Consider the following 15430-nt stretch of genomic DNA (forward strand, 5'->3'; position numbering starts at 1 on the left):
CACCTAGGCTATAGGGTGAGATTCTTACTGACTTAGGTTATTGGACAGACGACCGAGATGTTAGTGACGGTGTTATTGTGCAGTTAAGAGTGTTTAAAGTAAAGAGTAGCCTGCTTGTGGCGCCTAGCCTATGCGCAATTGTAGCTTGTGTGCTCGAGCACCGAGGCTGTCATCTACAACGTCCTGAGTGCACACGGGACGTGGAAGAGGTGCTGAGACAGGAGGATTGACGCAAGAGCTAACAGGTTGCCAAGAACTGGGTTCTCCACACACCGGACTTTCCATTGTCCTTCCCTTCCGTTTTCCCAACGCCTTGAGGTAACGGTTCATCCCCTTTTGGTTTGCTCTCAAGCGAAGTGGCCGTTCGTGTGGTTTTATGTTTTCTGGTGCACAATACAATTTTGATTTTGTGCAATATCTGGAATTAGATTTTTACAGGTACCTGTAGCAGGTGCTGATGTTGCTCTTTGACACATAACAATCACTTATTAATTAGAACGTAATATAGATTAGCTCAAATAAGCACGGTGTCTGTTGGGCCCCACCCTATTACAAATACAAATAGGCAGAGTAGAAAACATTGAGAACCCCTGTTCTAGAGATTCCTTCAGTGTATTCAAGAGCTTTTTATGCATGCAAGTAAACAGTCTGCAAAGTTACAAAGACCAGAGGGAGTAACACTCGTCCACAGAAACCACTTCTAAGCTGCCCGAAGAGCCTACTTGACTTCCTTCCTTTGTTACAAGATGAAGCAATCTCGTGACTGGTCAGCTAGATGAGCAATCAGAGCACACTGTGCTTTTCAGGAGGTGGGGCTTAGAGCTCTTGTCTAACAGAGGGTGAAGAGATGTACAATATGAAATAGATCATGTGTTTTTGGAACATTGAAGCATGTAAATCTATTCCAGTAGACCCAAAAATTGAATTATGAATATTGAAAACTAGCCTAACATTAATATGTGGGCAACTGGGAAATCTCTGGTGGAATCCCAAATCACTCCTCTAATCTGATGAGACTATTGCCCAGACAACTTTTCCATCTACCCATTAGTCTCAAGACTAGTCTATAGGTTTCGCTCAATATGAACAACAAATTATTCTTATAAGAGAGTTTGTTTGTGTGGGTCTTTAATATTCTTCGACGACATTTAATAAATGAAAATGAAAGTGTCAGAGTACAAAAGAACTTCCTCAGGAGTGTGTGTCTGGTCTGGCCACAGATGTCCAAGTACACACCTGAACACCCTTCTACAAAGACACTCGCTGGTCAAATTCTAATTGCATCATCTCAGCTTTCAATACAAACTGTAGGAAAATAACTAATGGAAATATCTTTGAATTGCAGTATTTATTACCAATGTGTATACAAATACATAATCGCCATATATTAACACATCAGGAATGTTAAAAAATATTGTAATGAAAGATTTTCCACTTCATGACCTCATTCTTCAGCTGCCCCCTGTGATGCAAAACACACACACACAAATTCAATAGAATATTAAGACATGCTTTCATGTTTGTTCTTAGGGGGACTCAGTAGAGCATCTGACCTGTACAAGGGGAGGAGTACTCTGCCTCAGCTCGGTCACCTGATGGAGAGATTTCATTGGTCAGGACGTTACAAACACCTCTGTATCTCTTATGTGCGTATGCAACACTGGTTCATAAGGGAGTCTTACTGGTCTGGTAGTAGTCGTACACCGTGACCACTGCTGGCTTCAGGTTGTTCACTGGGAGATCCTGTCGGATGGTCAGGTGGTAGGAGACAGGTAAACCCTTCGGAACCTGATACAACACAAGTAGAAGCACATCAGATTGACGTAGAGCAGGTGTAGAGACAAGTGTGTCATTTTAGGCAAACCTGTGAGGAAAGTGATTCTGAGTGCTAGTGGTTTATTCCTCACCTCTGACAGATACACAAGGATGTGGTCATCTTTCTTATCGACTCGGTCCACAAATATGCTGCCCTCTAGCTGTTAAGACAGAACCTTCATCAGTACCATTATGATGGATGATCCACAGACCAACATAGATTTAGGATGGCCAACTTACCTTTTCAACAGAGGCAGAGTCAGGTGTGAAACCAGATAACATTTTCACATCTATTATAGCCATGTTGGTGCTCTCCTGTGGTCCATCATACCTGGACAAGGAAGGATGAAAATGTGCCTCATTTAAGTTCTTTAAATCTTAAGTGACTAACAGTAAACAATCGTTCTTAGACACAGTTATCCCAGAACTTCAGTTTGAGGGAGAGGAACCAGGAACCACAGTTATCCCAGAACTTCAGTTTGAGGGAGAGGAACCAGGCAGGATTTACTTGATCCGACCTAAGTAGGTCACTGGTCACAAAACTCAACAAGTTACTTACTGGACTGTGATGTCTAAGTTGAAGGCCTGTCCATTGGCCTTGTTGCACTCTCCCTCAGTCAGAGGTTTGGCTTGAGTCTTAATGCTCAAGGTTGAGTGCTCAGTGGGAGTGGGAATGTTGTAGAAAAGAGCCACCTATTACAGAAGAGGATTTAGACATGAATAAATAGCCCTAACAGAATATCCATCATTAACAGTCAAGAACAAAGCAGAAGAGATCTTTCAGACTGACCCCCACAGAAGCACATGCAGAGCCCTTCACTTCTACGCTGTACTTCCCAGGAACGTCCTGCAGCGCCCTCTCCTGGTACAGTAATGTGTTGTGCTGGTTCACATCAAACTGGTGTTTCACCCCACCTGCTGACAGCACAGTCACTGTGCTGGATCCACGTGGGCTGAAGACCTTGGTGGCGTACAGAGCCAGAGCCTGCAGTGCCACCACCGTGTCCTGAGAGAACACACACTCAACCCTCAGTGTGGGCAAATACAGAAGCTGGACAAAAGCCCAGACACAGCAACACAAAAAACACGTTTCAGAAGGAAGTGTTTGTGGATCACCTGTGTGGAAGAGAAGCCTCCATATGGATTTTGCTGCTTCACCAGCCAGTTGACAATCCTGGCAGCATACCCTAAGTCAGCAGCAGTCAGTGTGGTTTTAGTGAGAACAGCTAACAGCACATAAGAGCTCGTCTCCACCGCCAGGGAATCAGCTCGCTCTGATGAGGGCCGAGACCAGTGCAGGAGACTCCCTGAGAAGACACGAGCCACATGAGATAAAGGTTGAAGCGTTGGGTTATCTGTGTCTTCAGGCACACTGTAAAATGTTTCCTACCATCAGAGGTTGCTACACTGTCCAAGTGTTTCAGAAGTTGAGCTTGCAGGTCCTCTTCTCCAGCGAGACTGAAGGTGTAGGCCAGTAGAGCGGTGGAGTAGGTGTTGGAGAAGTCACTGACGGAGGACTTCAGAAACGTCAGCGTTTTTTCCTGAAGTAAAAAGCAGATTGTCTGGTACAATAATCTGGTCCAAGGTTGCAGTTCTCTGAATATGACTGGAAACCATACAGACTTCTACCAGATACACAACAGTAGAAGAATCTGAATGAAGCCTCTGATAGACTTGAAGTAGTTTGTCGTAGATGACGAAAGTAACAGATTTGCATACCGTAACAGACATGTTCAGTTCAAGCATCGATGCAGTGATGTAAGCAGTTATTGTTACATTGTCGTTTACACCGCCCTACAAGACAAGGAAAAACTCAATGTCAAATTCAGTATCCATCGCAATATGAAATTATTCGTTTGTTGATTAGTTAGATAGTATTATCATATGGGTACCTTCATTCTGTTGTTGAAGAGTTTCCCCTGCATATGGAAGCCGCCATCTGGTCTGAGTCTTCCTTCAAGCCAAGTCTTTGCATCCGTAATAATTTGTGGATCGATGTAGATTAAGGACTTTGCTTTACCAAAGGATCTCAACACAAATGCAGTCAACCTGCAGGAAAAGATGAAACAACCTGGTCTTCATGGAGTTAATGAACATTTCCTCCATGTTCTCATTGCCTCCCCTAATCACTGCTAGGGTCATTAAATGCTTTTAAAACAATAAGAGGAAGGCTGATGCATCCAGATGAGGGTGACCTGGAGCAAGAGGAGGTCTCGGCCAATGGTGGCATCATATGTTTTAACTCACCCTGTGTTCCCTTTGTTATAGGTAGTATTTCTAACTGTGCTCCCCTGGTCATAGGCTTTAGTGCACTGACTGGGATCAACTCACCATGTGTTTCCCTCCCCTCTGCCAAACGTGCTGTAGGCTCCATCACGGTGCTTGTAGTTCAGCTGCCTCTGGTATCCTGCAGATTATAACTGCGTTATTGGGGCCTAGTGGTTAATGTGTATTATAATAATAACACTCAACTCCATGGCCATCAGAGGACAGCCAGGGGGTGACGTGCATCATTTCAACCAGCAGGGGGAGCCTCAGAGCCATGTGCCTGAGCTTCATCTTTCAGCTTTGCAGTCAGTCACCATCACACCCACCACATGGTAGTTTACAAACACGCACACATTATTGACAATACAGTAAATATGTCATTTCTTTATGTTCAATTACTATTTTTAGTCAATCATTCAATGTTTTAAAAAAAAAAAAAATAAATAAAAAGGTACTACATATGGCTAACAGTAGTAGCTAATAGCAAAGTCCTTATGGAGTATGCAAATCGACCAGCAGTTTGGAGTTTAGTGCTAGGGATTTGTTTTTTTTCCCTGTTAAAATGCTAAGGAAAAATGAATAGGTATTTAGCAAAATATAGTGGTAATGGCTAATGGTTAACAGTAACGGCTAGTAGTAGTGGCTAATGGTTAACAGTAACGGCTAGTAGTAGTGGCTAATGGTTAACAGTAATGGCTAGGAGTAGTGGCTAGTGGTTAACCGTAATGGCTAGTAGTAGTGGCTAATGGTTAACAGTAACAGCTAGTAGTAGTGGCTAATGGTGGTGGCTAATGGTTAACAGTAACAGCTAGTAGAAGTGGCCAGTGGATGGGAGGACTAGCGAATAATTCTGCAGACTCCATCCCCATCCAATTCAGTTCAACCAAAGAGAAGAGGAAGAGTTCATAACCAATCAAAGTTACTTCATGAGGTGGCAAAAAGAGGGTGTAGACGGTGAGGTCTCGGTAAAGTCTCATAAATCCCTCTGATGCAGACACAGAAACTGACCTACTGTACCTGAACTCAGCTCATACCACAAACATGAACTTGTATATCTCGCTTGACAAAAGCAAATTCATCTCACCACTCTTGAGGAAATGTGTGGCCCTCTCCCTGATGTCTGCAGTGAGCTGGTTAGTGTTCTGTAGGTACTGCAGAATGTAGATATTTGGGGAGAGGATCGCCATATTTTGCTCCCCACAACCATATGGCATCTTCAGGAGACTGTCAATGTTCTTCAGAGCACGACCAAGGATGTCTCCTACAAGAAGAAAAGTACATGAGAAACAGATAACAAGATATGCCTTAGTTACCGAATGAGTACCATTATTACGCAGATTGCTTATATGAAGATGTACCCAGCACAGAAACTGAAGCTCTGGATGATCCCTTCACTACAGCCTCTGGGAGTTTCAGCTCCACCTCCTCTGTTAGAGCGCCCCCTGCGGGAACAACATGAAACTGAGCTTCAGGCCACACAGGCAATATGAATGTTGCTTGTTAAAAATCATTTATCTATTAATAAATTCATAAACTATGGATACAGAGACAAGGGCCAATAGGAAGAGAAGATAGAAATTCACCCTTTGGACATAAGAGCCAACTGAAACTTTCAGTCTTCTCGGTTCCTTCAGCCTTAGAAGAGAAAAGTTAGAGACGTTACAAGTGTGTGTGTACCTCAGGATGTTAATCATTTCTTGGGCTTAAGGTGTACTCTGTGTAACAGAAAATGCACTTCTCTTAAGATTGGAGAGATGTCAGCTCTAAAGACCCTCTGAACATTCTACAAATCCTCTACTGTGATTGGTCTTCTGGAAAATGCCATATTAGATCAGGATTCATGGCACGCCTACCTTCACCCTGAGCGGGCGTGTGACTGTGTCTATGCGGCCTCTCTCTGGGACAGTCACCACCTCATTGCCACACCCAGTCTGGGACTGCTCAGCTGCAGCACTCACAGTCACCTGCACCTCTCCTGCAAGGCAAGTTTTCCATGTCACATTCAGCTCAGCTGCATTAGTGTCTAATAAAGTTACCCACTTGTCCTTTAACTCTACAGGCTCCTGCAGTGTGTACTCACCGAGCACAGAGGGCACCAGTGTCCATTTGAAGGTCTTCCTGCCATTTGCACACAGACAGGAGGAGTACTGGCCATCAGAGGAGGGGGTCAGAGTGAAGTCTGATGAAGGGGCTGGAGTCGCTGTAACCTACCAGAGAGGGTTCATGTTTAACACACATTCAAAGCCACAGCGAGGGATCTGCTTACAACATACACTAGCATTCAATCAGTTTTAGCTTTAGCTTACACTAGCATTCAATCAGCTTTAGCTTTAGCTTACAACATACACTAGCATTCAATCAGCTTTAGCTAGTGATAGTTATGAACATGAATGCATGAAATTATCCAGGCAATATCTGACCATCTGATTACAGTGTAGCAAGATCCATTTTATGCTCAGAATGTGGTTCAGTGTAATACCATGATGCACTTGGGCAGGTAGTTGAAAACCGTTGCTTTGAGCTCAAAGGTCTCTCCACGGATGATGGAGTATGGCAGGGAGAGCTCCAGGAAGAAGGGCTGGAAAACTGTGAGCTGAACTGGTGGGGCCAGACCAAAGCCCTGGGGGGACAGGCAGAAAGCCTCAGTCTCCCAGGTGGTGATGGTGTCAGGGACAGTGAGAGGGACTTGTGCTTCTCCAGACTCTCTGTGAAGAGACCACATGTTAGAAAAATGGCTATGGGGTTGGACACTAGAAGTACAGGAGCCCATGTATATGACAGAGACTGATTCATATGTGACCACTCACCCGACCTCTGCAAGGTCCCAGATCCATGTCTCTGGGAAGACTGTGCGTACAGTCACACCGGACTCCTCGGGAGGAGGTCCACCTGGTCCAGCCATTCCATTGAAAGCAACCCCATAGGCAACTTCAGGATATGCTGGAAAGAAGAAAACTTATTCTCAAATCTGCATGGGCAGCAGATATGTTCTTCTTCAGTAGACAGCTGCCTGATTCCTTTAATCATGTCATGCTATGCTGCCTTCGTCTCACACATCCCTGAGCAATATACACGCCTTCAACACAGAGAGCCTACAGCCCAAACCAGTGACCCTGTAGCCCATACCCAGTGACCAGAGATCCTATACCCAGTGACCAGAGATCCTGTAGCCCATACCCAGTGACCCTGTAGCCATTGACCAGAGAGCCTATACCCCACACTCAGTGACCAGATGCTTTAGATGTTGTTCCTCCACACACACCCAGCACCTTGACCCGACACCCAGTGATAAAGCCAGATAATGTGCCATTCCTCTCAAAGACATTACAATTATACATACATAAGGCTAGAAATTAAATGTTTGAATTTCACTTTCCTTGAGGTTGTTTGCACTCACCGTGTCCCTTGTGGTATGTGTCTCCCCTATAGAGTAAGCAGTTCGGTGTCCGTAAAACCAGATTAGTTGCAATCTTCAGTCCCAATCTCTTAAGCAGACACAGAAACAGATGAACTCCTCATTTAAGTGCATGACGTGAATTGAGCGTCTGGCTTATTCTGTTTGCAAGGGCTTCTTACCTTGAAAACAGCAAAGGCACCAGTGTCTGAGCGTCTGCCTGGGTAGTAGGGCATAGAAGATCGCCGAGGTCTCACTTTCAGACACTCCACTGGATCCTCAACATCATAACTCACATACGAGTTCATTGACGGTCGCATGTCAAAAACCTAGAGGAAAAGAAATGTCCAATCACACAACTACGCACTTCAGGCTGTGACACTTAGCGACGTAACCACAGAAGAAATCACTTCAGGCTGTAACTCATAGTGAAACGACCACAGAAGAAATCAGAGACTCTGTCCACACACACACACACGCGCACACACACTGTGTGAAATGTATAATGTCACTGTTGATTTGGAGTGTTGCTATGGTAACCTTCTGGGCATCCAGGCGCTTCCCTGGTTCCAGGATTAAGATACTCTGATCCACAGCAGTGAGGCCACACAGAGAGCCAGGCTGAGCTGACAGCTGCAGGGAGCTCTTCTCTCCAGGAACCGCTTTAGGGGGAGAGAACTGCACCAACACCTGCATAGAAAGCACATGTGACAAACTATAATCAACAAGCGACTAACAGAGGCCAAGAGCACCAGGAGAGAAAGAGAGAACTTCACACCATCACGCTGTGGTGCGGTACCTTGTTTCTGAAGCACTTCTCAGTTGAGAAGGTTCTGCTCTCAGCCAGGACCGTCTCACTGGGTAAGACACAGTAGGCCAGAACCTGCACTGAGGGGGCCATCCCAGGATTGACAGGCAGCTTGAAGGACACCTCACCCATAATGACCGGTTGGGAACCCTTCACTGAAGCCTTAGTGAAGCCATGGTGAACAATCTCTCCTTTGGATAAAACCTGCAACACACAAGGAAACTCAACATCGTCTTACCACAGCAGTTGCTTTAATGATTTTAGATGGCCATAATGTAATCTGTGATCCACGTACCATATAAATGATATCCACAGAGTCTGTGTTGAATGTCTCCCCAGTGAAGGTGTACTTAATGCTGATGGGTGTGTCTTTGTCACACTGAAGAGGCTCATCTATAGCCTTTATGGTCAGAGAGCTGGATGTAGCTGCGTGTGAAGATGCAGGTCTCAGTCTGGACACAGACTTTGATGCGGAGTCATAGTATGGGGTACGAAACGGTCTGTATGTATCGATGTCTGTATAGAGGCTGGCCTGGAGAGGAAGAGTGCCATTAGTGATGGGATGGAAAAGCATATGATGCACTGGACCTTCCGCAGACTATCACGCCAACACCAGCACAGCACAAGTGGTAACTAAAGTGTGTGTGTGTGTGTGTGTGAGTGATAGATATATGCACTCAAACTCAGCTTACGATGAGCTCAAAGTCTCCTGTAAAAGGAGCGGTGTTGAGAGAGAACTGGGCCACTCCATCAGAGTCTGTGGTCAGGTTCAGTAAGAGCTCTGCGTTCCACTTCGGACCTTTAAACAGATGGACGGTCCTGTCAGCGATGCCCATGTCGTTGTAATGGGTTGCTTTGATCTGTAGAGAGAGGAAATACAAGAAGCCTACATATTTAAGTATGACAACGTGCTGGTGACTTAAAGGACTGGCTCTGAAATGATCCTTCTACTTCTGAAATGACGCGCCAATTCATTTCCCACTGAAGAGATCACTGGCCGTTGCCATTGGTATCCAGAAATGTAGAACACCATACAGAACTGATTAGACAAGACAACTGATTACACTTTCTTTTCCCTTGAAATACTACATCTCCAAGCCCAGTGTCTGAAAGTGTCTTAAGGTGCAGTCCTCAATTCTGCCGAAAGGTTGTTGAAAAGATCACCAGCCTCAGAATGGATAATCTAGGGTTATATACACTATATGCATATGTGGCAGATGTGTTTGCATCTGCAGAGATAACCACTTCACCTACCTTGCCCTCCATAACTGCCCCGTCCTCAAACACGTCTGGTGTATCAACAAAGGTGAGTTTCCCAAGGGAGTAGTCCAACCGTATGTCTTTGCTCTCTGATCGACTGATACCTGAAGAAGAAAAATACTCATGTAGAAACCTCCACCTTTATTTACATCCTCAGTGGTGAACCAGTATAACCTACGACCTCTCCACCTCTGGTGAACAATCACCCCCTTGAACAATGGCCCCCTTGTCAGTATGACCTACGACCTCTCCTCCTTGGCTCACCTGTTCCCTCCTCAGCTACTGTGGCACTGAATCTCAGCACATCCTTCAGTTTCCTGGCGAAGGCCGGTGGTGTAAATGTTGCCATGTTGAAAACTTTAGAGGTACAACCAGACTCATCCATCTGCGGGACACACACAGGTTCAGATTTCAAGGCTCGCTACCAGTAAATCTCCACCTGGTTCAATTATAATTGATCATTCCATGAGCCAAAACAACTTGGCCTCACAGCCTCAGGATGATGTCAGTCTGTAGTACCCTTTAATCGTCATGACAACTTCACTAAAACATTCTACATGTCTACATGTCAATATTCTGATAATAATAATTTCATTTTGAAAGAAATTATAATAAAATAAATAATCCTTACTTCTCCCTGTTCCTTCAGACATATTTCTAGTGCGGCACCATCATCTTCTTCAAATTGGTTGACATCAGCATCTCGACACAATACCATTGAAGCCTTCCCTGGCACAGGCTGACCAAACGTATATCTGAAAACAGGGAAACTTTAAGGTGCTTTAAGGCCACAAGGACATATAGAAACATGTTAAGGCTGACGGAGAGCATGACGCATCACAACAAATGGGATGAGCTCAGAACAGGCACACTGGAATTCAGACCTGCTTATAGTCCAGCCATCATATGTTAGCATGTGTTCTTCCTGGGAATCACCTGTCCCCGCGTCACTTACTTTGCACACACCTGCAGTCGGACTTCCACTGCACCTACGCTGACCTCCTCGGGAATGTTTGGAATCACCTCAAACTTGGGCAAAACTGAAAGGAGGAGGAGCCAAAGTCACAAACATACTGGTTCAGTCCATTAAGGTTTTAGGCTTAGGACTAACCCCATCCCTTAGGGTTCACCCCATCCTTAACCCTTTCAAATAGCTAACACCAAAAATAACATTTGGGGGTTGGGGGGGGGGGAGACCACCTTTAAGCTGACTTGCAGAAGCAGCCACAAACGTACCATATTTCTTCACTTGAAAGTCGTGTGAGAACGCGCTCTGTTCCCCAGTCACAGACAGCGTGTATTTGCCCTGGAGCGCCTCAGGGTTTAACACGTGAGACAGCTGAACCATCTTACTCTGCGAGGTCACATTAAGCCACTGGCCAATGGTGTTGCCACGGCTGTCCTGTGAACAGGGACACACAAAAAAGATCATTACGCTGATGATGCCACTAATTACTCATGTTGGTGAAAACAGAACTACAAGCAGCGATGAGAGGACCAAGCAGACAGAAGATGCAAATACAGACACACACACGTGAATTATAGTGCAATTAACATGATGGCATCTGAACCGCTATGGGACAGAATTTATACTCCAAAAAACACTGTCCTTGAAATCAACGCAGTGGCACTGAGAACTGCTGAAGATACTACTGATATTAACCCTATACTAACCCTAACACAAGTATATATATTGGGTATCTAACCCTATTATATTAATAAGTATATATATTGTACGGAAAACAACGTGCCAATGTAGGATGCTGCTCCAGAGATATGCTAAAATTAATTTCTTCATTCTCTGCCATAATCATATCAGCGTCCTATAGATTAAACATCAAGACACCATTTAATGATTTTGAATTGTTTCCCATGTAGCCTATATATGCGGCTAATACAACACTATAGGCTGAACACACACACACAGCTGAAGGCATTAGTCTTGAGAAATGTCAGCAGCCAGTGTCCTTTATCTTCATCTTGAAATAAGTAATGTTGTCAGGCTTGTGCCCTACACTAAATACAAATTAACTGGCAGTTTAAGCCAGGAACATCCACCAACTCGCATAGACAAGATACCTTTGGCCACCTGTAATATAGCACCTAATTGGCTTTGTGGCCACCTGTAATATAGCACCTAATTGGCTTTGTGGCCACCTGTAATATAACACATAATTGTCAGCAGTCAGTTAGGTACTTCCTGGGCTGAAGTAGCCAGCATAGCATCAGCCATTCATATGAAAGAAGTAGCTAGCATAGCATCAGCCATTCATATAAATGAAGTAGCTAGCATAGCATCAGCCATTCATATGCATGAAGTAGCTAGCATAGCATCAGCCATTCATATGAATGAAGTAGCTAGCATAGCATCAGCCATTCAAATGAATGATGTAGCTAGCATAGCATCAGCCATTCATATGAATGAAGTAGCTAGCATAGCATCAGCCATTCAAATGAATGGGGTGGTACTTCCTCACTCTCTCCAAGTGTATGTCATATCTCCATGCTTATACTGTACCAATAAGAAAGCAAACTCAAACATGGACATACCTGAAGCGACACCAGGTTGTACTGTGGAAAAAGCAGAAATGTAATTAGTGAATTGTGCTCCGTTGTGTTAAAAAAAAAAAAAAAAACAGAACAAAATATTATTTTCATTATTTCTACCAAACATTTTATTGTGCATGGAATCACACACACACAAGGCTGCAACACAACACTGATCAGAGATTAAACGTTAAACCCCCTGGCCTCTACCTAAATCAATTCTGGTGATAAGGTCCAATACACAGCTGTGCAAAGAGCTGCTTTAGTGATTGTCCCTCTCAGGCAATTACAATCTCCATCTTCTTCTTCTGATTGTTTCACTGCTATTGGGCGCTCTTTCAACAACACTTCATCTATTTGCCAGATGTTTATTGTGTGAGAAACCCAATACAGGTATTTTACCCAGCATGCCTTGCTTCACCACAGACAGTAAACTGTCGTCACAAAAGTGAGAGTCCGGAGCTCCTGAAAGTCCAAACATTCAGCTAAACTCACCTTCTGATGAAGAGGAATGAAATCTGTATCCATGGTAACCACTCTGTAGTGCACTGTAAGGGAAAATTGAGTTAGATAGATAGGATACTTTATTAATCCCGAGGGAAATTTTGCTAACATCTATAGAAATGGACGTACCGGTTTGGCCTGGGCTGTATATGGGTTTATCCGTCTGGATGAAGGTGATGGGAGCAGGTTCAGGGATGAACTTAACCAGACTCTCTGAAGTCCAGTGAGATGTTTGGCCTTTGACCTCCACTTTGATCTTCTGCACAGAGTCTTTATTTACCGAAGGGGCCTGTTAAAGAGCAGAGTACACACTAGCGTTAGCAACACCAGGTACAGTGACCACAGCACTGCACACAACACAAGCAGAAGGGGGGCGGCGCAATCAACTGCTCATTTCATAACATTTATTCCAAATGGGTCACACGGTAATCCAGTTTGGAGTTTGAGCTGGACTTCCCCCACTCTCCCCTTCCGTCCCCAGCAGCAGGCTGTCAGTTAACTCTACGACTACTACTGACCTGGAACTGGAAACAGCGGTGAAAGTCCTTGTCTGATGTTTCCTGGTGAAGAAGCTTCTTCTCGTCTCCATTAGTCAGATATATGGACATGAGCAGAGTCTCATTTGGACTCAGGAGGCTGGCACAGAGTTGGGCTTCTGACTCTGACCTTATCAGTGCAGGAAAGGTCACCATGAAAGACCTAGAGAGAGAAGGAATGCATTACAGACTTCCTTAATTGGTTTAAAATAGTTTTTCCCAATTTATTCAGAGTTACTTAATAATTAAGGTCATGTTTTTGATCATTTTAATGAGTCATGCTTGTATGACGCTCATACTTTCAGTAATTGCAAGACTATAGCAATAAGAGTCGTTTTAGTGACCTACTCTTTAATATATTAACACTATAACATGTGAGAGGACTGAGCTGTGTGCTGAAGGCTTTACTCACGGCTCGTGTGTTCCTGTGGAGGAGCAGAGAGAGTAGAGGCAGCTCAGCAGCCCCCCAGCAATCAGGATCCTGATGAGGGCCATTCTACTGAGCCTGCAGAGGAGAGGCTCACACACCAGTGCTGCTGCTCTGAACCAAACACACTTTTATACCAACAGGCTGATGAAATCAACCACACACCCACACACCCACACACCCACACACCCACCCACACACCCACCCACACACCCACCCACACACACCAGCAGGGAATATTTCACATTTGGCAACTCATCAAGTCAGTATGACCTACAACCTCTCCTGGCAAAGCTCTTGAGTTCACCAGAGTAAAGCAATACCTTGACCCGCCTCCAGTACTGATACTTCAGAAAATACGAAATGGCACATAGCCTACTTTTAACTAACAAGCCAATATAGCAACTACTGTGGGGTTTTAAAGGCCATGTGTTCAGGCACTAGATCCTGGGAAATACTCACAGGGCCTCCACTGTCCCCATTAGAATAAGAGCATGTGTGTGCGCGTGTGCTTCTGTTAATGTTTTTTTTTTTTTAATCGAATGTCCATGTAAGCAGATCCTGTTCAGTGTGTCGTCATAACTGTCGATGCTTTGTGTAGGATAAAGAGTAGGAGCAAAACCTTGCCTCGAAATGGACCACAACTACATTACAACACAGAGACACATTACAACAGACTTGTATGCATATGGGGATGTTTTCTTTTTTAATCGGGAGTCTGCCGTGAAAACGTCGTCACACCTGGCAGTTGGTTGGTTTCGAGTTGGTAAAGACGAGATAGTCAACACTTTAGTTTTATTTCATAGTTTTAGTAGAATCTTAGCCCACATCACATCAACATGTCCGCTGAGACGGAGTTGGTGGAGGCCCGCTGTGGGCAGGCTACTTTACTGCGCAGTCTTGGGGGCAAACGAGTTTCAAAAAGCCTGTAGGTGAATTCCTCTAGATCGCCACTTACTCGCGGATGGATGCATCGATATTCCCAAAACATTCGCGCAGTCGTAGATGGAAAGGAAATGACTCGTTTGTGGTCTAAATAAACGTAAAAGTTTGCTGCCGAGACATTTACATATCGCGTGTTCAATCCATCTCAATTGTTTTATAAGACTACCTAGTTCTCCCAGTTGACCTCAAACATATACTGAACACAGCATACTGAAAAGTAGTTTACCTGCGCAGGCTCTAATATCACTATAGGAGGATGGCGTCTTATCGTGGCTCAGCTTAAAGTGGATCTTGTGTTCTCACCTGCAGAGGGTATGTGGGTGAGAGACGGGAGAGCGTCCGCCAGCGATCTCTTAGGTGTTGAGTTGCTCTTGTGTTCTCACCTGCAGCGGGTATGTTGGTGAGAGACGGGAGGGCGTCAGCCAGCGATCTCTTCGGTGTTGAGTTGCTCCTGCGCCTTCACTCCTGGACTATGTAGACGAAATGTAGGCGTGTTCACCAACGTCCATCCCTACGTGAAAACTTATTGGCTGTCTGATATCGAAGAAACATGTTCCCTTTCCTTGAGATGGGAGAAGATAAGGTGCAAGTGCAGGTATATTAAACCAATAAAATACCATACATGTGTAGTGAGGCAGTGTATGTGTATGAAATGGCAATATTACTTTAAAGTCCATGTTTATGGCCTATACTTAGCAGTAATAATAACAACAACAACAATAATAATATTAGTACAAACAATCACTATCTTTTTTTATATTACACATCCTACATATTAAATAAACCTGTGAGTCTTCAAGGGATTCTTATTGAGAGTTTTTCCTGATCTGATGGAACTGGGTTCTTCCACCCACCCCGGAGGGATCCACAGTGAGACGGGCCTGGAGACGAGTGTCCTGCTGCGTGGAGTGAGACCAGCCTGGAGA

At 44.5% G+C, this 15430-nt stretch overlaps 1 protein-coding gene across 1 annotated transcript; it reads right to left on the minus strand.

Annotated features, from left to right (window-relative positions):
• Nucleotides 1-1329: 1329 nt before the first annotated feature.
• Nucleotides 1330-14941, minus strand: LOC105906197 (alpha-2-macroglobulin-like). The gene is made up of 36 exons (XM_031583564.2): nt 14808-14941; nt 13545-13673; nt 13115-13295; nt 12726-12885; nt 12588-12640; nt 12096-12116; nt 10782-10947; nt 10501-10585; nt 10177-10300; nt 9810-9930; nt 9540-9649; nt 8978-9145; nt 8581-8817; nt 8277-8489; nt 8018-8167; nt 7660-7806; nt 7481-7568; nt 6891-7023; nt 6563-6788; nt 6164-6290; nt 5937-6058; nt 5667-5718; nt 5442-5525; nt 5168-5344; nt 4147-4222; nt 3708-3864; nt 3535-3609; nt 3206-3356; nt 2932-3122; nt 2606-2821; nt 2375-2508; nt 2056-2146; nt 1908-1976; nt 1683-1788; nt 1554-1592; nt 1330-1462 (listed from the first exon to the last, which is right to left on the minus strand). The coding sequence occupies exons 2-36, from the start codon at nt 13625-13627 to the stop codon at nt 1452-1454; spliced, it is 4344 nt and encodes a 1447-aa protein (XP_031439424.1). The 5' UTR covers nt 13628-13673; nt 14808-14941; the 3' UTR covers nt 1330-1451.
• Nucleotides 14942-15430: the final 489 nt, after the last annotated feature.

Source organism: Clupea harengus, chromosome 17 (genome assembly GCF_900700415.2).
Source record: "Clupea harengus chromosome 17, Ch_v2.0.2, whole genome shotgun sequence".
Taxonomy (NCBI): Eukaryota; Metazoa; Chordata; class Actinopteri; order Clupeiformes; family Clupeidae; genus Clupea; species Clupea harengus.